Source organism: Sebastes umbrosus, chromosome 14 (genome assembly GCF_015220745.1).
Source record: "Sebastes umbrosus isolate fSebUmb1 chromosome 14, fSebUmb1.pri, whole genome shotgun sequence".
Taxonomy (NCBI): domain Eukaryota; kingdom Metazoa; phylum Chordata; class Actinopteri; order Perciformes; family Sebastidae; genus Sebastes; species Sebastes umbrosus.
The window spans coordinates 21,810,050-21,834,276 of NC_051282.1; the positions used below are offsets into that span (position 1 = coordinate 21,810,050).

Below are 24,227 nucleotides of genomic sequence, written 5' to 3' on the forward strand. Positions count from 1 at the left end.
TGAGCCAGCTCATTTGGCTCAGCTCCCCAAGAAGAGCCGGCTCTTTCGGCTCCCAAACGGCTCTTCAATTTACCACTTCTGCCTTTTATAATTCAGCCAAATTTAGCGCTGTTTTGACATCAGATTAATATGTGTGCACATATATCACTTAAATTATTCAATTTAATTATACTAAACCCTATAATTTCCTGAATACCATAATTTTACATGCTGCTTCGTTTCCGACTGTCACTCATCTTGTCTGCTACTCGCGCACCGCACTCCTCTCTATTTCTCTCCTCCTCTTCCTCCTGCTCTGTACCTGTAGACCGTCAGCGTGCCGCCCCACACTGCTTGATGCTATGATCCTTGTCTGTCATCACCTGATTGGTAGCACTGACCTGTCATTAACACAACATTCATTCACAGTCAGTGCATGGAGTGCCCGTGGCAAGGAGAAAATCATCCTATCATTCTGCCTTGAATTATTAAAAATTAAAAAAATTTAAAAAAACGGCTCTCGGACGGGAGCAGGCTCTTATCGTTAACTTAAAAGAGCCGGCTCTTTGAACCGGCTCGTTCGTGACGACACATCACTAATTGACAACTGTTGACAACCCTTGACAACCACAACCGTTATAAATCTTATGATGTGACAACGTTTTGGTTAGGTACAAAAAACTTTAGCTACTTGAGTACTTCCATGTTATGCTCCTGTATACTTCTACTCCACTACATCTCAGAGGTAAATATTGTACTTTTACTCCACTACATTTATATGACAACTAGTTACCAGCTGCTTTGCAGATTTAGATTATTAATACACATTTAAAATCAGCTAATACATTATGACATATTATTATTACAGGTTAAGCAACCCAGGCCCAGAAATATTATAAAGTAATTAAAATTAGCTCCACCTTTACCAGCTGCAACATTAAAGTGGTGAACACATTAATGCATCACTATTTATAATCCAGTAATATAATAGCCAATGTAATTCTTAAATTGGCCATTCTGCATAATGAGTACTTTTACTTTTGGTATGTATAAATTACATATTGATAATAATACTTTTACTTAAGTATAACATTTACTGATTAGATTCGAGTACTCTTTCCACCACAGATTCAAACTAACTCAACTAAATATTCAAAATATTTGCAATTGGAAACAAGTGTGGTATGTATTTTAATTTATTTTTATTTTAATTTAAATTAAATTAACATTTTCTTGAGGTTCTCTGTTAGATGTAATTCTTTAGGGAGAGCCATGATGATATTTACTGTAATTGTGTAAATGAGAGCTGCTTGGGGTTTTTTTTATTTGCCTTTTTCTTTATAATTTTATAGCTCGTACAGCCAAGCATGTCTCCTTTCACTGACAATATGGGAAATCAGAATCAAATTTATTGGGTAAACAAAAACATCAAGTTGAATAAATGTAAGCACATTAAACCTATAGCTATTATATACAGGCGAGAGCTGGACAACAAACTATCTATATACATGGTCAGGTTGTTGCTGTATGAAGGGTTAGGGTAATTCTACAGCACAGTAATATAGCCATCTCAGTGAGAACTTACATACAAGTTACACACTGTAGTATAATACAGTGAATACAGATTAAATGTGAATATATGAGGCTTGAGAGTGAGATATACAGTAAAGCAGCATGTCTGCTGCTCCCAGGCAGGTTAATCAAGTTAACATGTTCCAGCTGAAGAGATGTCCCCTCTGGATGTTTACACTATGAGGTCTGGCCTTCTCTGGCTTTTTGGACATTCAAATCACAAACCTTTCCAAGAATTTGAGACAAAGTACTGTATGTTATCACAAGGTTTCCTCCTGTATGTATCAATGTCCGGCTAAATTCCCAGGGGTGGTGGTATTTTTTTAGTTTGACAGTGTAGCTGATCTAGAGCGCAAAAACATGTCTGATTAAATCATGTCCAAAAAAAACTAAGGTTTATTCTCATAGACACATTTGAGCCCAAGAGATCTTGAACTAATTTAAATGAATAACAATAGAAAAATATTATTTAAGGCAAGGCAAGGCAAGGCAAGGCAGCTTTATTTGTATAGCACATTTCAACAAGGCAATTCAAAGACCTTTTGGAACAGGTTCCCATGCAACCTTTTTTTTAAGGGACCCTTTTCTATCATTGAGTAAATTGACAACCCCTGACTAAGAGACATATTTTATGGATATTTTATATTATATTCAATGCATAACATTAATGCTACAGAACAACTGATAAACTGTACAATTAACACAAATATTGGGTTAATTGTATGATGTATTGCATCAGAGATGAGTTTTCCTGTTATTCTTTGGAACTTTTAATACAATTCTCTGTATTATGTATATTTTTTAACAATCATACATACATAAGAGGCGTCTTCTTTGACAAATTCAGTGTTTTCTTCTCCCTGACGCTTGGCCATTGTTCTTTTAGCTCTTTTTAACTGTGTACTTTTCCCGTTTTTTAAGTTTATATCTTAAATAATAACCCAAACTTTAAAAATAACAATTTCATTTAGTTTTACAGAAATTAATTAAATGCTGAGATATAGGCCAACTGTATATTTCTAAAAATTGTATCTTAAACCCCTTAAAATGAAGAACCCCCCGTGAAGCTTTAGCGACCCCTAGTGGGGGTTGGGTCCATCAGGTTGGGAACCAGTGATCTGAAATATGATTCCTCTGTGGGGATGTCAGTATTGTTTTAAGAAAGATGTTAACCTATAGTGTTGTCATTCAGTTTGTAGATAAATTGTGATTATATCTATATAATAGATATATCAAACAATACCAGTTTCAAACATAATCTAAGGGACATCCTCTTCATATTTAAGTTGTAGTCTCTTTTTGCACATTCATATCTCAGGGTTTATTTATTTCCTAACTAATGTGCTTCTTTTTATCCAGATATTGGCTTTTACCTCGATTCACCTCATCAGTGCACTTCATGAAAAAACAATAATCCCATGCTCAGTAAGTATTACATCTTAAATTTCACAAAACAGGGGAATATAAAAAAATATAGTTATTCCAGCCTCTCTGTATTTATGTGTTTGTTTAAAGTCAGCATGACCTTTCCACAAAATCCACACCTGCTGCTGTGCACGCTGTATGCTGTGTTTATGGTCTGTATTATGGGATGGGGGTACTGATTGCCTTTCCAGCTGTGCATTCAATAAACGCTCAGCTGCCATTCTCTTTGCCAAGGAGTCCCTGTTTGCACTCAGAGCAGATAGAAATGATGAAAGTAGTGGCTAGGAGAGGTGGCGGAGTCAGCCACAGTTCTTGTAAAGCTTGCTTTTTGTCAGTTTTACACGCCATAAAAAACAAGGCTTTTACATAACCACTGGAAAAGAGACTTTTATATTCCATGTGGGCCACAGAAGGATTTTGTTGTTACAGTGGAGACACAATGTTTTGAGAAGTCATAAACAGACTTGACATGGAATGCGTAATATCATAACTAGCGCTGATTTTAGCCCTGGAACTGTTAACATCATGATCACCATGTCTAATTTCGGATTTCTCACTGTCCTCGCAGCCGGTTTGGACAGAGGGAGGCGCCCTTCACACTGCAGACAGTGGATGAATGGATGTTTGTATCCCAAAACAGAGGAATACATAGTATACTTTTATAAAATAGAAAGATTATAACTCAATAATCCAGGTCTTTAAAGTGTGCTGATGATACACTTTCTCCTTCCTGCCTCAAAGCCTCATCAGCCTTGTGTCTTTGTAATCGCCATGACAACGGATGAACGGCATTGAGGAGGAGAGAGAGGGTGTAGTTAGAAACAGGGGTGGTGTGTGGAGAGAGAGCGAGATTCAGAGGGATTCAGAGAAAACTTGTTTTTGCAAAGAGAAGAAGAGGAGGGAGAAAGTAGAAGAGAGGAGCTGAGACAAAGCTTTTATTTTTTTTGTCTTTTTCTGGCCAACATGTGTTTCAGTTTGGTGATGCTATTCCTCTGTCTCTCCCAAACAGAGCTTGCAAGAGTTTGGGTTCAACAGCAAACAGGTGAGCTGTGTGAATTTTCCCTCCATCATCATTGCGTTAATATTACCACCTGTCTGCTCTTTAAAGTCACACAGATGTGTTCACAGGTGTGGCACGTCTGTCTTGCAACATTATCAATTGGCACTCAATGTTTTGAAGTCTGCATGCAAATAGTTTCTTAAGTAGTTGTCCATTTTTTCTTGAGTTAAAGGAATAGTTAATATTCTTAGTTATTAATTTTTATGATAATGTTGTGTGTGCTACTGTTGCTACTTCACCTCATTGTAAACCGCAGAACTTCAGTAGGAGTCTTTATGAAGCAGCAAATGGGCACTCCATGCCCATTTTATTTTACGCACAACAGTGAATGACCTAGTTCACGATAAAGTGTACAATAATAATACCCTATTCCACAAGTATGCAACTGAGTCTAAACAACAACCCACAAACAGCCTGACTGCAGGTTTAAAATTAGATGTAGACTTTGTTTTTCTTCCTGTTAGACTGGCAGAAATTGTTAGGAGGCTTTTGGGCTGTTGGAGAATGGACATGGATTTATCACTTACCATATTGTTTTGATATAGGGCACGTTTTAGGAAGTGGACGGGTGCACACTCATATCAATTTATTTTTAGCTCTGAGGAATTTGACTGGTCACAAACTCCCTCCATTTCATTAAATCATCCACTACTCCTCATGTTCTTTTGCAGAGTGCAACGTGTTGCAGATGAAACTGTGCAGGAGGTGGTCAGATGTATGTGCTTACAGAATAAGGGGTCAGCCGTCGGTATTGACCTAACATATCCCCCTTTCCTTTGCCTAATTTGCTCTTATCTGCCTTGTCATTCAGCATTACATACTGCTCACTTTTAAAAAATGACTTTGGTCCTGAGGGAGCCATCCACGCCATCTGAACCAGACTGTAAAAACACAAAGCACCAAGCTGAAAATGAATTGTGTACCCGTCAATGACCTCAGTGTTTGGCCTCTCGTCTCTTGTCCTGCTGAGAAGTTTGCTCAACAAATAGCCTGAAGTCGATCCAGACATGTTGGAGCTAAACTTGGGGGGGAAAAGAGAAACAAAGTGAAAAAGGATTTTGTTAGATTGGATCATAGATAGGTTGTTGTTGTCTGGGGATCCCAGATTGACTCCTATTTAATAAAAGTCATGCAATTTCACTTGTGATAAGCAAAACATGCTTTGTGTTTTAGGAAAAACAAAGTGGCAAGAACAAAATCTGTTATCTGCCAACAGCTTTGGAGCAGTGTTTGTATGGGAAATAGTTTTGGCCTCTCTCCTTTTTCTTTTATTTGTCTAATCAGACAATGAAAAGCCAAAAATATATAATTTTTGGCTTTTCCATGCAGAGATTTGGTTTCACAATAACAGCAGAAAAGTGAGACAATCAGTTCAGACATGTTCTCTTAACAAGGTTTGACCAAAACGTGTCACTTTGTTGCACCCTCTTAGGGATGTCATAAATTAAATGTTGTCCTTTTTCCCAGTTACTTATTAAAGGAGGCTCCTCTCATAGCATTATTACCGTGGTGAGTGTAGAATGCCAGCAGCTCATTTACTGGCCAAAATACAGACTATGTACCACATTATCAACTTCCCAACTATTTAATAATGGAGGTGGTGAGTTCAGTTAAACATGCACACTTCTTTTCTCAAATATAAAACACTCTTTGAATCTGGTTTGACTTATGCGGATAAAACTTATTCACTGGAACTAAAGAATTGCACATCTGCAATTCAACCACACGCCTTGAAATGAACTGTGCATATTTATTGTGGGTGATGTTGAGGAATCCTGCAGCCACTGCTCAGGAAGGGTGTGTTCGCTCAGACCGCTCTGAGTTGACCGCTCACAGAAAAAGGCAGCTAAATGTCGGTGGTTTGGTAGCTCCTAAAAGACCGGGCAGAGGTCAGCTTTCTGTCCAGAAAACATCTGCCCTTTCATTGCCTGCATTTGACAAAAAGCAGTTCCTGTTTTACTTCACCAGCTTTATTACATATACTTGTCATCCTGCAGTGCTGCTCTCAATTTCTTTCTTTGAACTTTTACATCCTGAAACAAACACACTGAATTGCGCAAACCTCAGCTGTGTTCTTGTCCAGGGCCAGTTTTTAACCAATGACACTTTTCTCACTCTCTGATTCATCAACACCATTTCTACACTGGCACGGTGAGGCATGGGTTGGCTGTTGTGTATGCACACCACCCTGTAATTTTCTTAAAAGAAGAGCAGACATACAAATCAAATCCAGGTCCATCTTGAGATTGATTCACCACTTAGGTATTCTGTTGCAGTCCTCTCCCATTGCATTTGTTTTTATTGAGGGAATAGATGATGGGGAAAAAACATATACTTCTATTTTTATATTATTTTTCATGTAATCACAAGGCCCAGTTTAAAGAATTAATGTGTATTAGAAGTGTCGTATGATGTCAAAACAGTCTCATAAGTATTCACAAACAAATGTCAAGTTATGCAACTTTAAAACACAAATAAATGCAGAGTGATTTGTATATGTAGATCTCTATTTGTATATCTCTATCGGTATCTGTGCCTCTAATTTGCTACTCGTATATCATCATTTGTTCGTCAACTTAGCATTTTTAAAAGGAAATATATTTGTGAATCTCCACCTCCTTGTGCGGATACTTTTGAGAGTGTTTTACTGTGCTGTTTTCACACAAAATCCACAAATACAGTGAGCATGTGACTCGTAAAATGCCACGTGACTTGTGTTCTCATAAAACACAAGTCACAAATAAATACTGTGTCATTTGTATGGCTTATAACTGTTTATTTACAAATGATGATATGCAAGTTGTAAATTAGAGGCACAAATACAGATTGAGATTTACAGATACAAATCACTCTGCATTTATTTGTGCATTGTGTTTTACACATAACATGACTTGACATTTGTTTGTGAATACTTATGAGACCGTTTTGACACCATAGTGTTGTTCATGTTTAGAATTTTTACCATGAAAATCAATTGATCAATTCAAATAAAGAAAACCAGAATAGTAGAGTTTTCACTCCTTTATCAAAAGCTAAATGTAAGCTTGAAAAGGTGAGTTTTCAAACTAGTCTCATTTTTGTCATTCCACCGACTTTAATTGTTATAAGACACTCAGTATCTGAGCAGAGCTCAAGAGTATTGTAAATAGACGAGTGGAGACTGAGTTTTTGTCAGTTTCTCCAGAGAAAGTATGACTCCCATCTCACTGATTTGATTATCCGCCGGTGATTTTAATACTACTGGCTGAGACCGATGATGACCTGAGTAGACATTAGAGCTTCATATTCAGCGTCTGCACCCCTCCCAGCTTTTATGAACCAGAATATGTTTATCTGCTGCAACAACAGTGTGCACACCATTTCTCCTCTTACCTCATAGATGTCGTAACAGGGCGGATCCAGCAGCCCTCAACAATCACACATCTAGGTTTACTATACGAGTTGCCACGAACGCATTGACGCACCACTTAATTGAATGAAAGGAGGGAGAGAAACACTCATGAACAAATGCAGCAAGCTCCCTATGAGGTCGAGACATTTGGGTTGTCGCTTCAACAACTTGTTAAATGATGTATTGTAGTTTTGACTGCTGTGGAAGACATCAGTGTTACAATGCGTGAATGCAGTGTGATGTTTAAAGCAGGCATCACCCAGTCTGAACTCTGGGGGTTTGGCACAGGACATAGCTGAGGGACCAACGGGCCTGTGTTCCCCTCCCACACTGAGGACAGAAATGCAGGCATCAAACCAATGTCAACTAGCAATTCGCTGGCATAAGAGGAGCTGCACTGGGTGCTGGCACCCATAACACGCTGTTTAGAGGCTAAATATGTCAGATTTCATATTCTTAAATGGGTTTTCTTGCTGATTATCCAGTTTTTTTGTTAGGACAAATGCTCTGAATTGACTGCTTTACATCAACGAACAAGAAGGATTAAGTTGTAATTGGTTAATGTTCTCATTTGCATGGGCTCGTAAAATTGGGAGCGGGAGTAGGACGTATGTTTGCACGCGAGGAGTTCGCTGTTGTCTTTTGAGGCTTGAAAACGTGTATAAAATAGCTAAATTTAAAGTAGCTGCCTAATTCAGGTGGCAGGACATTGTGGTCCAACACCTGAAAAATAAATTTTTCATGTCCATTTTAAAAACAACACGGACACCTTGTATTATAATGTGGATTTGGTTGGATGTGGAGTTCACTTTTATCGTCACACCATGTTCTTCACACCCCTGTGAGCTACGCCCTCATCCCTCAGTAAGCTATTTCAAACTCTTGGGGTTTCTGGCTTTATCACAAACATTTTATTGAATGTGCACTTGCACTCTTTAAATTACTTTCCCCCCCCACCCCATCTTTATTCAGGCTGGAATATTGTATTCTTTTGCATCACAAACATCTGTGCAGGCATAATGTTGTATCTCAGCCACAAGAAAATTGTTTTTTTAAATTAAAATAACATGGCCTATTTAAGCCACAGCAATAATTCCCTGCACGAGAGATAAGATATAAGATAAGATATTCCTTTATTAGTCCCGCAGTGGGGAACTTTGCAGTGTACAGCAGCAAAGGGGATGGTGCAAAAAACAAGATGCATCAGCTAACACAGTAAAAAAGAGCTAAACAAAGTGTAACAAAATATGAACCAGCTAAATAGAAGGAAGTATAAAAAATAGGAGCAGTATATACAGTATTGACAATGAACAGACTATTAACAAAATTGCACAAGTGGAAAATGATACTACACAGTGAGAATGAATGCATGAAATTCCACCTGAAAATATCAGGTTATTGTCAGTTCTTTGGTGTGTAAGTGGTCTACTGGGAGCAGTGCTGGTTGTGGAGTCTGACAGCTGCAGGAAGGAAGGACCTGCGATAGCGCTCCTTCACATACTTAGGTAGGATGTCATTACGGTTTATTTGAATCTTGGGTGTAAGACAAGAGCACACACTTCCAACAGGTGGCTCAGTGGAGGAACATGGCACTGATCATGTAAAAGTAATTTTTCCATGTCAAATGCTCCTCAAACGCCCTGTTTCAACTGGTGTCAAATTATAAAAATAGGTTACAGGAAGTACGGCTGAATTCAATTCAATTCAAATCACTTTATTTGTCCCTGAGGGGAAATTGTAGAGGCTCGTAGAGTAGTACAATTAACAACACAATACAGGACATTTTGAAACATCTTGAAAGTTAAAAATAATGATCTTAAAATACTTAAAATACTTAAAATACTTAAAATACTTAAAATACTTAAAATACTTAAAATACTTAAAATACTTAAAATACTTAAAATACTTAAAATACTTAAAATAGTGCAGTATACGGTACATATGGATATTAAAAACGGATGAATGAAAAAGCAGTCCAGGGCCGAAGCCATGTGCAAGTCTGTGTGTGTGTATGTGTGTGAGGGAGAGTGTGGGGGGGTTAGTTGGGTGAGTAGATGGACAGGGATGGTTGGGAGTTGAGGAGCAGGACAGCCTTGGGGACAAAGGTTGCCCTTCTCCTCTGTGTCCTGCAGCCTGGGCAGCGAAGCCGGCGTCCTGAGGGGAGCCACTCAAAATGCATGGAACAGGACGTGTGAGGGGTCCTGTAAGATCCTGCTGGCTGACCTTAACATCTGCTGCTCTCATAGGGTGGAGAGAGCTCTAACAGGAAGTCCAAATAAATTATTAAATTATTCAAATTGAATTACACTTTATACTGCAGCAGATAGGTAGTTTTGCTTTGTTATATCAACGTTAAAATGCACATATTTCAGCAACTCATGTCTAAATTTCCACTCAGTCCTCCCAGACTCTTCTTCGTTGGTGCTTCCTGACACTCTGAAGGCAGTTGAGGGGGGCGGGACGCTGCTGCTAACGTTAGCTGTTGATTGAAGCTAACGTTAGCAGGATTTGAGGATCAAACACGCCGGAATAGTGACCACTAACACGGTTACATCAAGGGTTTACATGTGTTTGAGCTCAGGGCTTCCTAACAGGACCACTATTAGATCCGGTAGACTCACCCTGCTCAGTTTTACTCTGCTCAGTTAGTTACCATCAGTCCCGACATGAAGACACCGGAGCAGCAGAGACAGACTCTTCGCGGCAGCACCGAGCTGACCACGGCAGACGTTCACGGTGTTTCTGACGGGAACACTGAGCACCACGGAGTGATTATCTGGGCTTTTTTTTGTTCCCAGCGCCACTGCAAACACCTCCTGTAGTTCACTGAAAAGCCAGAAAGAGAAAAACAGCAACGTTAAGTACAGGAGGTCGCCCTGATTTAGGGTTAGAGGAGACACCCCGCTTAAAGGCGACAGCGCTGGGTCGGGGTTTATATAGAGGCTGCTATGTGACGTCACCGCCGTGTACCGTATTGTCCTAACAAACACGCTTATTACCGTAATATTCCAAAAAAGACGACAGACAGATAGATGCTATTTAAAATGACCTCCTATTGTCTTCCCGGCGCCCGTGCAACTTTTGGTCTGGTTTGTCTGTTCATAAAGCATAAACTATAATTTATCACCTAATTCTGTGTTACACCTTTTTAGCCAACCTCGTTCCAACTCATTACCACAAGTTTTACACTTTTTGGGGGAATTTATGGTTAATAATCATTATTTCCATGAAATTACACCTAATTTTTGAGTAAAAAAAGCAGATTTGTTTTTTATTATTTTGGCTATAGTTAGTATCAGTGGAATATAATATTGATGGATTATCACAGATGGGTGTATGTCAAAGTTTAGTCAGAATATTATAAATATTATAATATAAAACATTTTCAATGGCAGCACATAATGACACCATTTTAGCTATAACTTCATTCCAACTCATTACCACAAAGTTTTACACCTTTCTTCTGTAATTTATGGTCAATAAACTTAATTTACATGAAATTAGACCTCCTTTTTGAGTATGACAACCCCCCAAAAATTATGAATCACTTTCATCCATATTATTTTGGGGCAATCAGATGAAAGAAACCCATATTTGTGATATGATGAAGTTTGAAAACGGGTCAAATTTGACCCGAGGAAAACAGGAAGGTTAAATAAATGATCTGGCATGCTTCTGTCATTAAGTCCTGGTTTCTATATTTTTCAACATCCATAGCTGAATAAAGACAGCCTCGAGGATGTTATATGTGGCTAAATGTACCCTCTAAATGCAATAGTAGAATCTAACTAAGTATTTACTCAAGTACTGTACTTACTTACTTAGGTACTGCTTGAGTATTTCCATTGTGTGCTACTTTATACTTCCACTCCACTACATTTTGGAAGGCAATATGGTACTTTATAATTCACTACATTTATTTGATAACATTATTTATTACTTACTTTGCAGATTCAGATTATTAATGCTGATTAAAAATATAAACAAACTAATAAATGATGATGAGATAGATAGATAGATAGATAGATAGAATACACTATATAGAAAATATATTAGAATACACTATAAATATACCAGACTACTACAACTAACATATAAAATATAAACATAGTTGCTTTTTTGTTTTTAAATAAAAAATATTATTGTTGATTAAGGTATTCAGCAGCATATAAAGTAGTAGAACCACTTTTACCAGCTGCAACATTTGTGATATTTACATTTTAATGCTTCAATAATAATAATAATAATCCAGTAATATATATTATCCTGAAATGGTCCGTTTTGAATAATGAGGACTTTTACTTGTGATGCTAATACTTTCGTACTTTTACTTTTTGAATGCAGGACTTTAACTTGCAACAGAGTATTTCTGCACTGCGGTATTGCAACCTTTACTTAAGTGAAAGATCTGAATACTTCTTACAACTTCAACTGAGGTCTGAATGTTGTTCATTATTGGTTGTATCATTTGAAATATCTCCAAAATAAGGTCACCTCGGTCCATACATGCCTTTTTTTGTTAACCTTTAAAACAATAAATAGCTGCTGCTGTATATATTATACATGTGTCTCTCATTATGAAGTGTTGACTGTTTTTTATGAGTAGGCATAAACTTTTTATCATGTGTTGCACTGGCTTTGAATAAATAGAAGAAGTATGGCAATCTTTCAACACAAACTGAACTGTTTTCAAAAACCTCCCCTAAAAGCAAACGTTGTATTTGTAACACAGAGTGGAGCAGATTTGTTTTGTGAACGTCAAATATATGTATGAATTTTGCTGAAATTGCAGCCTTCCTGAATAATTTATTAAGAATGTATTCTGTGATCATTATCTTTTACACAAGACAACACCGCCAGTTTTTTTTTTAAAGTGCTAAGCGAAATATAGAGTAGTTTCTCAATGTTTCTAAACATTTGATATATTATTACATCAACCAGCTGATTTGACTGACTTAGTGACCTACTACTCAGCTTAACATTTCTGCAGGCTACACAACGCAAAAGAAAAGTCCTAAAAAAACACTTTCTAAGCCTACATTTCCTCTGCTTTGTATACCATCAACAAGACATTTTGGCTTCAAATGTACAGCTGTATCAGTGACTGAGGTTATGCAAGGACCAAGATGTCCATAAGTCCACATCCAAGTCTCGGTGTACCAGCAGACATTTTCCACACTCCATAGAAAATTACAGTGTGACGCTAAAATAAACTCCTAACATCAACTAGGAACATGTGGCTTTGAAGAAAGACGAGCCATCAATCAAAACACCGAGAACTTTAAAACAAAGCCTACCTACCCCAGTCTGCTTACTGAATATGGTTTACTTTGTTTGTAGGATTTGACAGTTCCTTCCGAGCATCACGTATTGTTTCCGTCTTCATTCAACAATGGCTTTAACTGACAAGGTTAACACTGACAATATCAAAAGAAACAGTAATTTCTCATTTGGCTGAGTTGCTGATGACTGAGTCACAGCTGTAAACATCAGTCTGAATGACACTGTCTGTGTGTGGTACTGCTGCCAGGGTGTGCTTTCTCTTCTTCTCATATTAAAACAAGAGTGTGGGAATTGGTGGATTTAGAATTTGAATTGCATCAGTTGGCATAGAAGAAACTTCTTATATCATCACATGACCAGCACAACATACTAACCTGATTTTCATTATTTTGGACAGACAATTGGTACAGTGTCTCACAGCAACATGAAGAGTCAACAGGAGGTGACAGTGATCCTCACAGAGCCCAGCGGTCGTCTTCAGGCCAAGCTAGGATACGCAGGGCGGTCCCGGGTGGAGGACTCACCATCAACACCCTGCCAGACAACATGACACGTGTAGTGGTGAGAGCTGCACCACACTGTTTCTTATGACTGTAATGGGTTGTGGCATTTATTATGCTTTTGGCTTCTCACATGTTCTATTTGTTTTAGTTGGAGTTAAACAATTCCCTCTTTTGGAAATAGAGTTTACTCGTTTCCACTCACTTGGAGAAGTACATGACAGCATATGATTTAACCATGTAGAGTGAACTCTGTATGGCACACTCCCTAAAACACTGTCACACCATTACAACCTCTGATCCTCTGTGTTTTTCTTGTCTGGAAGGAGGATTCTGGGAAGTATTACACTTGGCGTAGCTTTGGCCCAGAGGACCACCGCACAGAGGAACTATGGGTGGACATGAGTGACGTCCGGCATGGCCAAGTTAGAGTCCACGGCATTCTGTCAAATTCATACAAGCAGGCTGTGGTGAGTCTCACACACACAACAATGCATACACCATCTAACTTCCTTTGTTGGCAGCTAGCTACCCTCACTGGAAAAGAGTTGGCAACACTGAAGCCTGAAAGCCAGAGTGGAATTCAATCTGAAACATAAGTTTATGAGACTATCAATAAGCATCAGTTATCATGGGGGGTATAGCTCAGTGGTAGAGCATTTGACTGCAGATCAAGAGGTCTCCGGTTCAAATCCGGATGCCCCCTGTGTAGAATATCCAGGATGTGGGAGACCAACACATCTATATTAAAAAATCTGTGTCAATCTGCTAGTCCTGAATTTTCGCCTACATATTTCATGTGAATGTGAACAAACCTGAATTAACCCATACCTGGTTGCACTCTCTTGTTTTATGTTTTAAAGTTATTCATAGACATTTTATCCATATGGTCATTTACCAGACTTTTGATAGGAAATTGAGTGCTTGTGGTTATAGGGGGTATAGCTCAGTGGTAGAGCATTTGACTGCAGATCAAGAGGTCCCCAGTTCAACTCTGGGTGCCCCCTACCTGTGAAAACATGCAGCATGAATTACACCAGTTCAGCTACATTTAAAGTCTATGAGATATTGTATGAACTTTCTAATGTCATCACCAATGTGAACAGGTACATTGCAAGTAACTTGGATGTTTTTCCATAACTATTACATGCCCCCTACCTGTGAAGAAGAGAAACCTGTTCACATTTGGTGATGACTTTAGAAAGTTCATACAATACCTCATAGACTTTAAATGCAGCTGAACTGGTGTAATTCATGCTGCATGTTTTCACAGGTAGGGGGCACCCAGAGTTGAACTGGGGACCTCTTGATCTGCAGTCAAATGCTCTACCGCTGAGCTATACCCCCTATCACATCAACTGTTTATTGATAGTCTGCTAAATGACCATATGGATAAAGATGTTTATGAATAATTAACACACAGAATAAGAGAGTGCGTCTCCTTATATCTTGTTCATGGCCTAGTAAATGACCATTTGAATAAAGAATGTATAGATATGTTACAAAGACAATCAGAGAGAGATTTGTTCTCATTTACATACAGTATGAAGGAAACAATTTGGACTTCTCTCCTCTTTGACAAGAGTCAGTAACTGTGAACTTGTAATTGTAACTTGTACATTTTTTTTTCTTTAAAAATATCACAAAAAATATCACAAAGGAAGGCAAAAATCCAGGATTATTTCTTTGTCAAGTGAAGAATCAACAACTACCTGGGTCACAACAACACAGTTCTTTAAATATAATGGACTTTTAAATACTGATATATTAGTCTCACATTGCATGTGTGTTATATATAAGGTCCTATATATATAAAGGAACAGGTGTGGTCCATGCTGAATGTTTTCACAGGTAGGGGGCACCCAGAGTTGAACTGGGGACCTCTTGATCTGCAGTCAAATGCTCTACCACTGAGCTATACCCCCTATAAAAAATGGGGCAAAAGGGAGTGCTAGAATATAAAGAGTATTTATAAAAAATAAAATAAAGAGTAATTGGAAAATGAATCATTCAACACACATTAATTTCCCTCGTAAATAACGTTACTGTTCTGCTGCTTCTTCTTCGTTCGCCTCTTTCAGAGATGGAGAAGGGGGCGTATCCGTTGTCGCCGCTGTGCTTGTCACGTGACATGCCACTGCTGCGCTATTGGCTGTTGGTTCCTTTTGCCCCATCTTCCCTATTGGCTATTAGGACTTGTTAGGACTTTGTTAGGACTTGTTAGGACTTTGTTAGGAATTGTTAGGACTTTGTTAGGACTTGCTGGAGGAGGGGTAGGAAGTGTTAGGACTTGTGTTAGGACTTGAGTTAGCAGGCTGATCTCTGAAGGGGACTATAACTACAGGACTCAATTTCCTATTGACACTCTAGTAAATGACCATATGGATAAAATGTCTTAATAACTTTAAAACATAAAACAAGAGAGTGCATCCACGTGTGGGTTAATTCTGGTTTGTTCACATTCACATGAAATATGTAGGCAAAAATTCAGGACTAGCAGATGGACACAGATTTTTTAATATGGATGTGTTGGTCTCACACATTCTGCATATTCTATACAGGGGGCACCCAGAGTTGAACTGGGGACCTCTTGATCTGCAGTTAAATGCTCTACCACTGAGCTATACCCCCTACAAAAAAATGGGGTAAAAGGGACTGCTAGGAAATAAAGAGTATTTATAAAAATAAAATAAAGAGTTATTCGAAAATTAATCATTTTACACACATTAATTTCCCTCGTAAATAACGTTACTGTTCTGCTGCTTCTTCTTCGTTCGCCTCTTTCAGAGATGGAGAAGGGGGCGTATCCGTTGTCGTTGCTGTCCTTGTCACGTGACATGCCACTGCTGCGCTATTGGCTGTTGGTTCCTTTTGCCCCATCTTCCCTATTGGCTGTTAGGACTTGGTCGGAAAATGTTAGGACCTATGGTTAGGACTTGTTAGGAATTGTTAGGACTTTGTTAGGAATTGTTAGGACTTTGTTAGGACTTGCTGGAGGACGGGTAGGAAGTGTTAGGAAGTGTTAGGACTTGTGTTAGGACTTGAGTTAGCAGGCTGATCTCTGAAGGGGACTATAAAAAATAACCACAGGACTCAATTTCCTTTTGACATTCTGGTAAATGACCATATGGATAAAATGTCTATGAATAACTTTAAAACATAAAACAAGAGAGTGCATCCACGTGTGGGTTAATTCTGGTTTGTTCACATTCACATGAAATATGTAGGCAACAATTCAGGACTAGCAGATGGACATAGATTTTTTAATATAGATGTGTTGGTCTCACACATCCTGCATATTCTATATAGGGGGCACCCAGAGTTGAACTGGGGACCTCTTGATCTGCAGTCAAATGCTCTACCACTGAGCTATACCCCCTATAATAACCACATTTTGCTTCTTACTGCTTGACTGGTAAAAAAAATATTTGGATAAAAGAAATTATAAATGTCTTACAAAGAGATTTCAGGCTTCTCTCCTTTGACAAATATTAAGTCAGTAACTGTGAACTTGTAATTGCTGCAGCGCAGTAGTTTAGCACCTATCTCACCAAGGTCACGGGAAAGAGCTTTGCTATTAAACCAGCATGTTTGAATACTGGCTGTATGAGTAGAGAGGATTCCCAGCTCTACTTCATTAAAACCTCTAATAATTTAATTAGTAGTCTCCACATTCTACTTGTTGACCTTGGTGATGACTTTAGAAAATTCTTACAACAACTTCAAGTAGTTTAAAATTAGCTGCACTGGTGTGGTTCATGTTATCACAGGTAGGGGGCACCCAGAGTTGAACTGGGGACCTCTTGATCTGCAGTCAAATGCTCTACCGCTGAGCTATACCCCCTTTCACATCAACTGTTTAATGATAGTCTGCTAAATAACCATATGTATAAAGATGTTTATGAATAATTAACACATAGAATAAGAGAGTGCATCTCCTTATATGTTTACCCTGGTTTGTTCTCAGTCACATAAAATGAAGGCTCTTTCACTAGTAAACACTTAATAACTGTCACAACAAAAACGCAGTTCTTTAAATACAGGTATATTATTATGGCACATTTTGTATGCTTTATAGAGGGCACCCAGAGCTGAACTATGGACCTCTTGATCTGCAGTCAGACCTGTGAAAACATGTGTTTGGATTTTAAAGTGTTGTGTCTGTTTAAAATGTAAAATGGTTATTTGTACTTTCTAAAGTCATCCCTAGAATATGCAGACAAACTGGGACTTTAGCCGATTTCTATCAAACCTAATCAGTTTACTGAAGCTAAGCGAGGAGTTCTCTATGTTCAGACACACCAGTACGGAAATATGCAAATCTCATCTTCTCTATGTCCTTGGTGAAATGGAGTGCAAAAGTGCAACACTGCAGCAAATACAAGTACTGTACACAAACAGCTAATCCTTTATGTGAGAGCATGTCCAGACGGAGTTCAGTCTGAAACATAAGGTAACACTGCTAGGGGGAGCTACAGGACTGGGAAATGTCGCTACAGGCCAAGAGCTACAGGTCTGCCAGACGCTGTCAGTACCGGCTCAGTTTTGACTGCTATTGTCCAACACCTGGCACCTGTGTAATACATACAGCTCACTTTAATATGGAACAATGTGATGGATCAGGCACAGGAAAGGAAAACTCCTGTTCACTGAAACAGCTAATGGACAAAACCCAAAATTCCTCAAGTGGAAACAGTACTTTGGCTTTACAGAAACATCCAATCCAGATTACATAGGCGGGGATGCAACAATTTTTTACGCAGATTATAAATTGATGAAGCTAAGAAGAAAAATGTGCTTGCAGTTTGGGAAATCAAAAAACAGGTGTTTTTAGTATAATATTATACAGCTAAAGCTGCAGTCGTGAGTTACCATACTTATCAGCGGTTACAGCAGGGTCAGTTTTTCCCATTTGCTCTATTGATCTTGAAACTGATATTGTGGATTTTGAGAGTGAATCATGGTGTTGTGGATCTCAGTTATTTAGCAGAATATCTGTTTGAGAAGTTCACACCCACTCGGTAACATCATTGACCCGCTCCTATGCAGCCAAGTTTTAACAAGATCATTGCAGTATAGTTACATCAGATTGCATGCTGAGGGAAATGTTAATCACAGATAGGCTGCTTGTTAAAGCCGAGGTGGAGCCTGCTAGTGTACACAAGGTCCTGTTCCTGTACAAACAATCTGTTATGATAAAATTCTGTCACTAAGGAAGGGGGGTATAGCTCAGTGGTAGAGCATTTGACTGCAGATCAAGAGGTCCCCGGTTCAAATCCGGGTGCCCCCTCATTTTCACTAAAAACTGAATATATGTATGTTCGATAAAATAAAATCACTAGGATTTGGAATCGATTTCATGCCTGGTTGATTTGGTGACGCACGTAGGTATTAATAGTGCTCTGATAGGGCTGTAAAATAATGAACAGTAAACACCGAAGTTGCTGTCAATGAGATAATAGTACAAACACCAACACTGGTCTACATGTTGCATCATTTCCTGGGAGAATATAAATACACTGAGGGCTGCAACTGACAATTGTTTTCATTGTCGATTGATCTGTCGATTATTTTCTCTTAGTTATTTGGTTTATAAAATGTCATAAAATGGTGAAAAATGTCGATCAGTGTTTACCAAAGCCCAAGATGACGTCCTCAAATGTATGGAGGACAGAACCTGCCAAAATAAAAAATAAATGAATAAATAAATAAATGACTCTCTAAATAAATAAATATGTCATTAAATGTAGCTAAAATAATATTACAAATACATATAGCCATTAATTAATTGATAAAATGTGACATATATTGATATTTCTGTTTTAATTAGCTTCTTTATTTATTTATCTTTGTATTAATTCCCTTATTTATATACTTTTCAGTTTAATTTTCACTTTTATTTATTTGTGTACTGTATTTATTTTTTATTAGATTTCTAAATTTATTTCTTTATTTTTGCATTTATTTATTTATATTTATATTTATGTATTTATTTCTGCACTTATTTTGCATTTATTTTATATTTATTTTTAAACGTATGTATTTATGCGTGATTTATGGAGGACAGAACCTGCATAGATAGGAAGTGGATTTACTAAAAGAGTAAGAGACATGTTCTATAAACAGAAATGAAACAAAACATTGCTTTTCTCAGACAAGTAAGCATTTTGCAGCCTCTTTATTCCATCTCAGTGCAACACAAACTGGCTCCTTCTCCTCAATTCTTGTCCTTTAAGTGCTGATTAGGATTCTCAGAACCATAGAACAGCATCTCATAAGCAAAACAGCAAAACATAACCTCCATATCTACTGTAATTCTCTCTCTGTCTGTTTCTATCTACTCTCTTTGCAGAGGGTTGCCCTGTCGTTTGACTTTCCTTTTTACGGACATTACCTGAGGCAGATCACCATAGCAACTGGAGGTACTTTTTTGATTTTATAACAGATGTTCAAGTGACCTTTCCTGCATTATGTTCAGAGCAGAGACATGTTTCTGCAAGGTAACAAGCCTTACATATTTTTCCATCTGGCCATTTTCAGGGTTTATCTTCACGGGGGACATTGCTCACCGCATGCTGACCGCAACACAGTATATCGCCCCTCTAATGGCTAATTTTGACCCCAGCTACACTAAAGAATCCACTGTGCAATACCTGGATAATGGTAAGATACCACCTGATCTGATATTTCAACATGCTCATTTGATTACTTGTCTGACTCCTGTTTGACCTTCACTGTCTACAGGTGAGGTGTTTGTGGTCCAGTGGGAGCGGGTCAGACTCCCAGGAAAAGAGTCAGAAGGAGGTTTTACGTTTCAGGCGGCGCTTTACAAAACAGGAACCATCACGTTCAGCTACCGAGATGTGAGACACACGTCCGCTCTGTGCTCTTATCATAGCTTTCTCTTCCTTATTGCTGCATGCATAAGTGATTCCTCTTTTTGTCTGTTTATCAGATACCTCTGTCGTTAGATGTGATCGGTACAGCTGAGCATCCAGTGAAGGCCGGTTTGTCTGATGCCTTCATGGTCACGCCACCTTCTCCTCAATCACCAGGTCAGCAATAATGTTTATGCATATCCACTCATGTAAAACACATAATTAGCCTTCACAGAGTCTTGTGAAAACCTTCAGGTATTTAACCCTGTGATATCTCTACCACCAGAGCTGACTCAATGTGTTACATTAAAGGGACAGTGTGTAGGATTTGGCAGCATTGCAGATTGCAACCAACTGAATGACCCTCTGCTCACTCCTCCCTTTCCAAGACTGAGACTAACATGAGCTGCCGAGTGTAAAACCATGGTAACGTTGTTCGCCTTGCTCAGAGACCATCCATACCATAATAACGCTACTTTAGGAGTCAGACGGCGGCTGGTGGTACCACGGTTTTGCACTCTGCAGCTCACATTACCGCAGTTTCACAAACGTGTCGGAGAACTACGGTGGCCTTCAGGTAACGTTAAAAACGTTACCTGGATAGAGCCAGTGTTTGGTTCGTCTGTTCTGGGCTACTGTAGAAACATGGTGGAGCAACATGGCGGACTCCGTGAAGAAGACCCAATCCCTATGTAGAATAGAAAATGTAGAATAATTATGAATATTATATTCCATTTCTGCCAATAGATGCCCCTAAATACTACACACTGTTCCTTTAACACACATCTTTTGAATTAATATTTCTGTACATAGCACATATTCTCTATACTTTATACTGTGAACTTTTGCACACTCCTTGGCCAATATGTTTCACACTCCATCCTCTTCATTTCAAACACTGTACAGCTCTTATTATTTTGAAAACATATATTTTAAAATTTTTCATATTTTTTATTGTAAATTTTATATTTTTGGTCCTTGACTTTTGCAGTACTTGTTTTTTCCTTTTACCTTTCTGTACCATGTGTATTGTTATGCACCAAATACAAAGGCAAATTCTTTGTATATGAAAACCAACATGACATTAAACCTGATTTTGATTCAGATGCCCAAGGGCCGACGATTTATGAGTACCATCGGGTTGAGATAGACACTACAAAGATCACCAGCTACTCCGCTGTTGAGTTCACTCCACTGCCTAGTAAGTGATCCATATCCATCATCATTAAAGGATTAGTGTATTCAATATTTTAGACTGCATTAGCACTCAAACAATAAATCTCTGTCTCCGTGTTCAGCCTGCCTGCAGCATGACAGCTGTGAGCTCTGCCTCTCATCCAACCAAACCTCTGGTTGTAGCTGGTGCCATGTACTCCAGAGGTGAGTGGGACATAATGATAGCCCAAATGTCCATATAGTGCATATAGTTTTAATCCTTATAAATGTGTGTTTTAGGTGTTCAGATGGTATGGATCGACACAGACAAGAGTGGTTGGACTACGCCTGTTCAGAAGAGGTATTGCTGCAAGTTAAGAATGAATATCTGCTTATATGCCATTTCGTTGAGACTCATGCATCTATGATGTTGTATATGGATAGAGCAAAAATGCAACCTGTGAGGATTACTCCAGGGGTGACAGCTCCACTGGTTCGTCTATCACACCAGAGATCGAGGATGTGACATCATTGACTCCCCTGCTAAAAGGATGTGACGGTGAGGCTTAGCTATTTTTTACAGTACAGTATAACGTATGCACTATTTCAACACATTTTGTTGCTCAATAAAAGTAGAGCTTGCCATGAAATCTGTATAGAAATGACGTGATATCTGTATAGAAATGACTGCTTTCTGTCTTTTTTCAGATGAGACCAAAGATCATATATTTAAGACTGGCAACGGTGAGTTAATACTTGTAAGAGACATTATAGTTAAGCCTTATGAAGGCATATAATTATGGGACTTCATCTTTAATACAGATGTGAGGACAGATTCTTCAACCAACAGTGACGGGTTGGCTAACACCGGAGTGATAGCCGGTATAGCAGCTGCGCTGGTGTTACTTTTGGCTATGATACTGGTAGCTCTTTACATCAACTACCATCCTACTGCTGCATCACCACTCTACCTCATCCAGGTGAGCACTGAATATGTCCTGCACCTCAGACGTGCTTCAATGACACATGTCTACATCAAACATACTTTTTTCTGTGCTTGATTTTTTTTTCTATAGCGACGCAAGAGCTACTGGCCGTCCTGGAAGTTTCAGAAGCATCAACCTGGTTACACAGAAGTGGAAGGAGAAGGTCATGAAAAAGACAGCATTGTTGAAGCTGGGCCGTGTTGAAATAATGGATGGAAACGTGGATAAATATTTGCATTGAACTGATTTCTACAATCATTCAAATATGAACATTTGTCCAAAGCCAGTTCAACTTTTACATTCAGTTTACGATCGTTTTTTAAGCTGTCCATGACTCCATTGCAAAAATATTAAATTGTTGCAACAGTTTGTGGAGATTATAACTGAATGTTATATGATATTGAGTGATTACATTAGGAATGTATATCTCTGCTGGTAATAAAATGTGTTTCATTCCACCCTTATTTTTAAACTTGATTTAATTTGACTGCAATAAATTGTGCGACACAAGGTTGACAACATGATCTATGTTGTTTTACATCAAACAAATAAAGATCTGGGTGTGCTTCAGTTTCAATTCCTGTTAGTTTTGATGGTGAAGTTGATCTTTTAAGTTCCACCTTTTGTTTTGCACGAACATACTGCACAGTTCCTGAAGTAATCCAGCGTGCAAGGCTTATGCTTTTGTGTTTTTGTCAATGTGGGTGTGTTTGTGTGGGACAATGTGTGAAATGTTATAATTTATAATATATTATGTCTACATAACTTCAAATATAAACATTTGTATTCTGCCTCGTAGCTTGTAACATATCTATGCTTTGCCCTCTGGTTGAAAAATAACTTATTTTGCAAAGAAACTGAGAATCACCTTTTACTGGCTTCACCCAGTTATAAGTAGTTTCACAGTCTTTGTTGTAGCTTCATTTTCTTTTCTTTGTGGTAGTTGCCATCATATTCTGCCTAAATCTGCATAGCTTGTGACTTTTCCCCATTGGCCATATAGCAAAGACAGGTTAACCTGCACTTGATCCACGTGATGACAGCCTTCCCTGCTTTCTTCACAGCCATTGGATAAAAGCCATATTATAGAAAAGCATCTGACCTGCAGTGGTTTGACTTTTGAAAAACTAAAAGGTCAGGTCACCTGCCACCATGGCAGACAGGTTCTCCTTATATTCAGAAATATTATTTTTACAAAGCATTTCTAAAGCCTAAATTAAATATATGGTAACACTTCATTTTACAGGTCCACAAATTTCATGGTAATTAGGTGATAATTAGCAAGTAACCTATTTTAAATTTCTTTGGAATTACTGCCAAATTACCCCAATATTTACCTACAAATTTATTGAAAATTACTTTACCATAAACATTATTTAATAATTATATTCCACTATTTCCAAACAGCTGGTAATTTATTTAATACATTTCCAGGAAAATAATACAAAGTTAATTGATATGCTTTATTTCCATGTCTGCTGGTATACAGATAATAATTAGCAAATAACTTCTTTGAAATTTCTTTAAAAACTCCCTGAATCATGACATTAACGACATTAGCTACCAGGTTACATTTGTGTAGACAATAAGTCACACAATGGGGAGATTTGTGCTGATCAGAAGTGTCTCCTATTAGTTTTGGTTTTGGAGGTAAATATTTAGTAAATATTGGGGTAATTTGGCAGTAATTCCAAAGAAATTTCAACTCATTAATTATCACCTAATTACCATGAAATTTGCAGACCTGTAAAATGAAGTGTTACCAAATACAGTCATGCATTAAGGTTACATGATGTATTCCATAATTCTACCGTCTGGTACCACTGACTCAGTGTTTACAATTTTAAAGCGTTCCACCTAGATTTCATAAGTGGCAGACAGAAAAAAATAGTGGCCGGTAGAAATGTTCAGTGACCTGCCACAGTGGCAGGTGAGGAAAAAGGTTAATTTCAGACCCTGTGTATAGGCCATGTAAAAGGGGGATACAGACAGACAGTA

At 38.2% G+C, this 24,227-nt stretch overlaps 1 protein-coding gene and 8 non-coding genes across 14 annotated transcripts; 4 read left to right on the plus strand and 5 right to left on the minus strand.

Annotated features, from left to right (window-relative positions):
• Positions 1-589: 589 nt before the first annotated feature.
• On the plus strand, positions 590-22,806 carry LOC119502459 (plexin domain-containing protein 1-like). Of its 6 annotated transcripts, none has more exons than XM_037793464.1 (16): positions 590-650; positions 2,911-2,976; positions 3,986-4,018; positions 13,108-13,271; positions 13,537-13,680; positions 19,563-19,632; positions 19,751-19,873; positions 19,955-20,073; positions 20,166-20,265; positions 21,194-21,289; positions 21,387-21,468; positions 21,544-21,604; positions 21,688-21,802; positions 21,952-21,987; positions 22,066-22,223; positions 22,320-22,806. In XM_037793464.1, exons 2-16 carry the CDS (start codon positions 2,970-2,972, stop codon positions 22,431-22,433), a joined length of 1,422 nt encoding a protein of 473 aa, XP_037649392.1. In that variant the 5' UTR covers positions 590-650; positions 2,911-2,969; the 3' UTR covers positions 22,434-22,806. The 6 variants fall into 6 exon arrangements, with proteins under 6 accessions (XP_037649392.1, XP_037649394.1, XP_037649389.1 ...); XM_037793461.1 differs by having other exon boundaries at positions 640-724; positions 3,951-4,018; XM_037793463.1 differs by having other exon boundaries at positions 640-724.
• Positions 13,845-13,916, plus strand: trnac-gca. Its single transcript has one exon. It is a non-coding gene; the product is annotated as a tRNA-Cys (tRNA).
• Positions 14,146-14,217, plus strand: trnac-gca. The gene has a single exon. It is a non-coding gene; the product is annotated as a tRNA-Cys (tRNA).
• trnac-gca lies at positions 14,486-14,557 on the minus strand. Its single transcript has one exon. It is a non-coding gene; the product is annotated as a tRNA-Cys (tRNA).
• Positions 15,064-15,135, minus strand: trnac-gca. Its single transcript has one exon. It is a non-coding gene; the product is annotated as a tRNA-Cys (tRNA).
• On the minus strand, positions 15,770-15,841 carry trnac-gca. Its single transcript has one exon. It is a non-coding gene; the product is annotated as a tRNA-Cys (tRNA).
• trnac-gca lies at positions 16,518-16,589 on the minus strand. Its single transcript has one exon. It is a non-coding gene; the product is annotated as a tRNA-Cys (tRNA).
• trnac-gca lies at positions 16,983-17,054 on the minus strand. The gene has a single exon. It is a non-coding gene; the product is annotated as a tRNA-Cys (tRNA).
• trnac-gca lies at positions 18,429-18,500 on the plus strand. The gene has a single exon. It is a non-coding gene; the product is annotated as a tRNA-Cys (tRNA).
• Positions 22,807-24,227: the final 1,421 nt, after the last annotated feature.

Coding starts and splice junctions, on each gene's coding strand:
- LOC119502459 (XM_037793467.1), top strand. CDS start 3,940: ATGTGTTTCAGTTTGGTGATGCTATTCCTCTGTCTCTCCCAAACAGAG. Junction 21,290..21,386: donor TGAGTTCACTCCACTGCCTA/GTAAGTGATCCA, acceptor CTCCGTGTTCAG/CCTGCCTGCAGCATGACAGC. Junction 21,605..21,687: donor ACTACGCCTGTTCAGAAGAG/GTATTGCTGCAA, acceptor GTATATGGATAG/AGCAAAAATGCAACCTGTGA.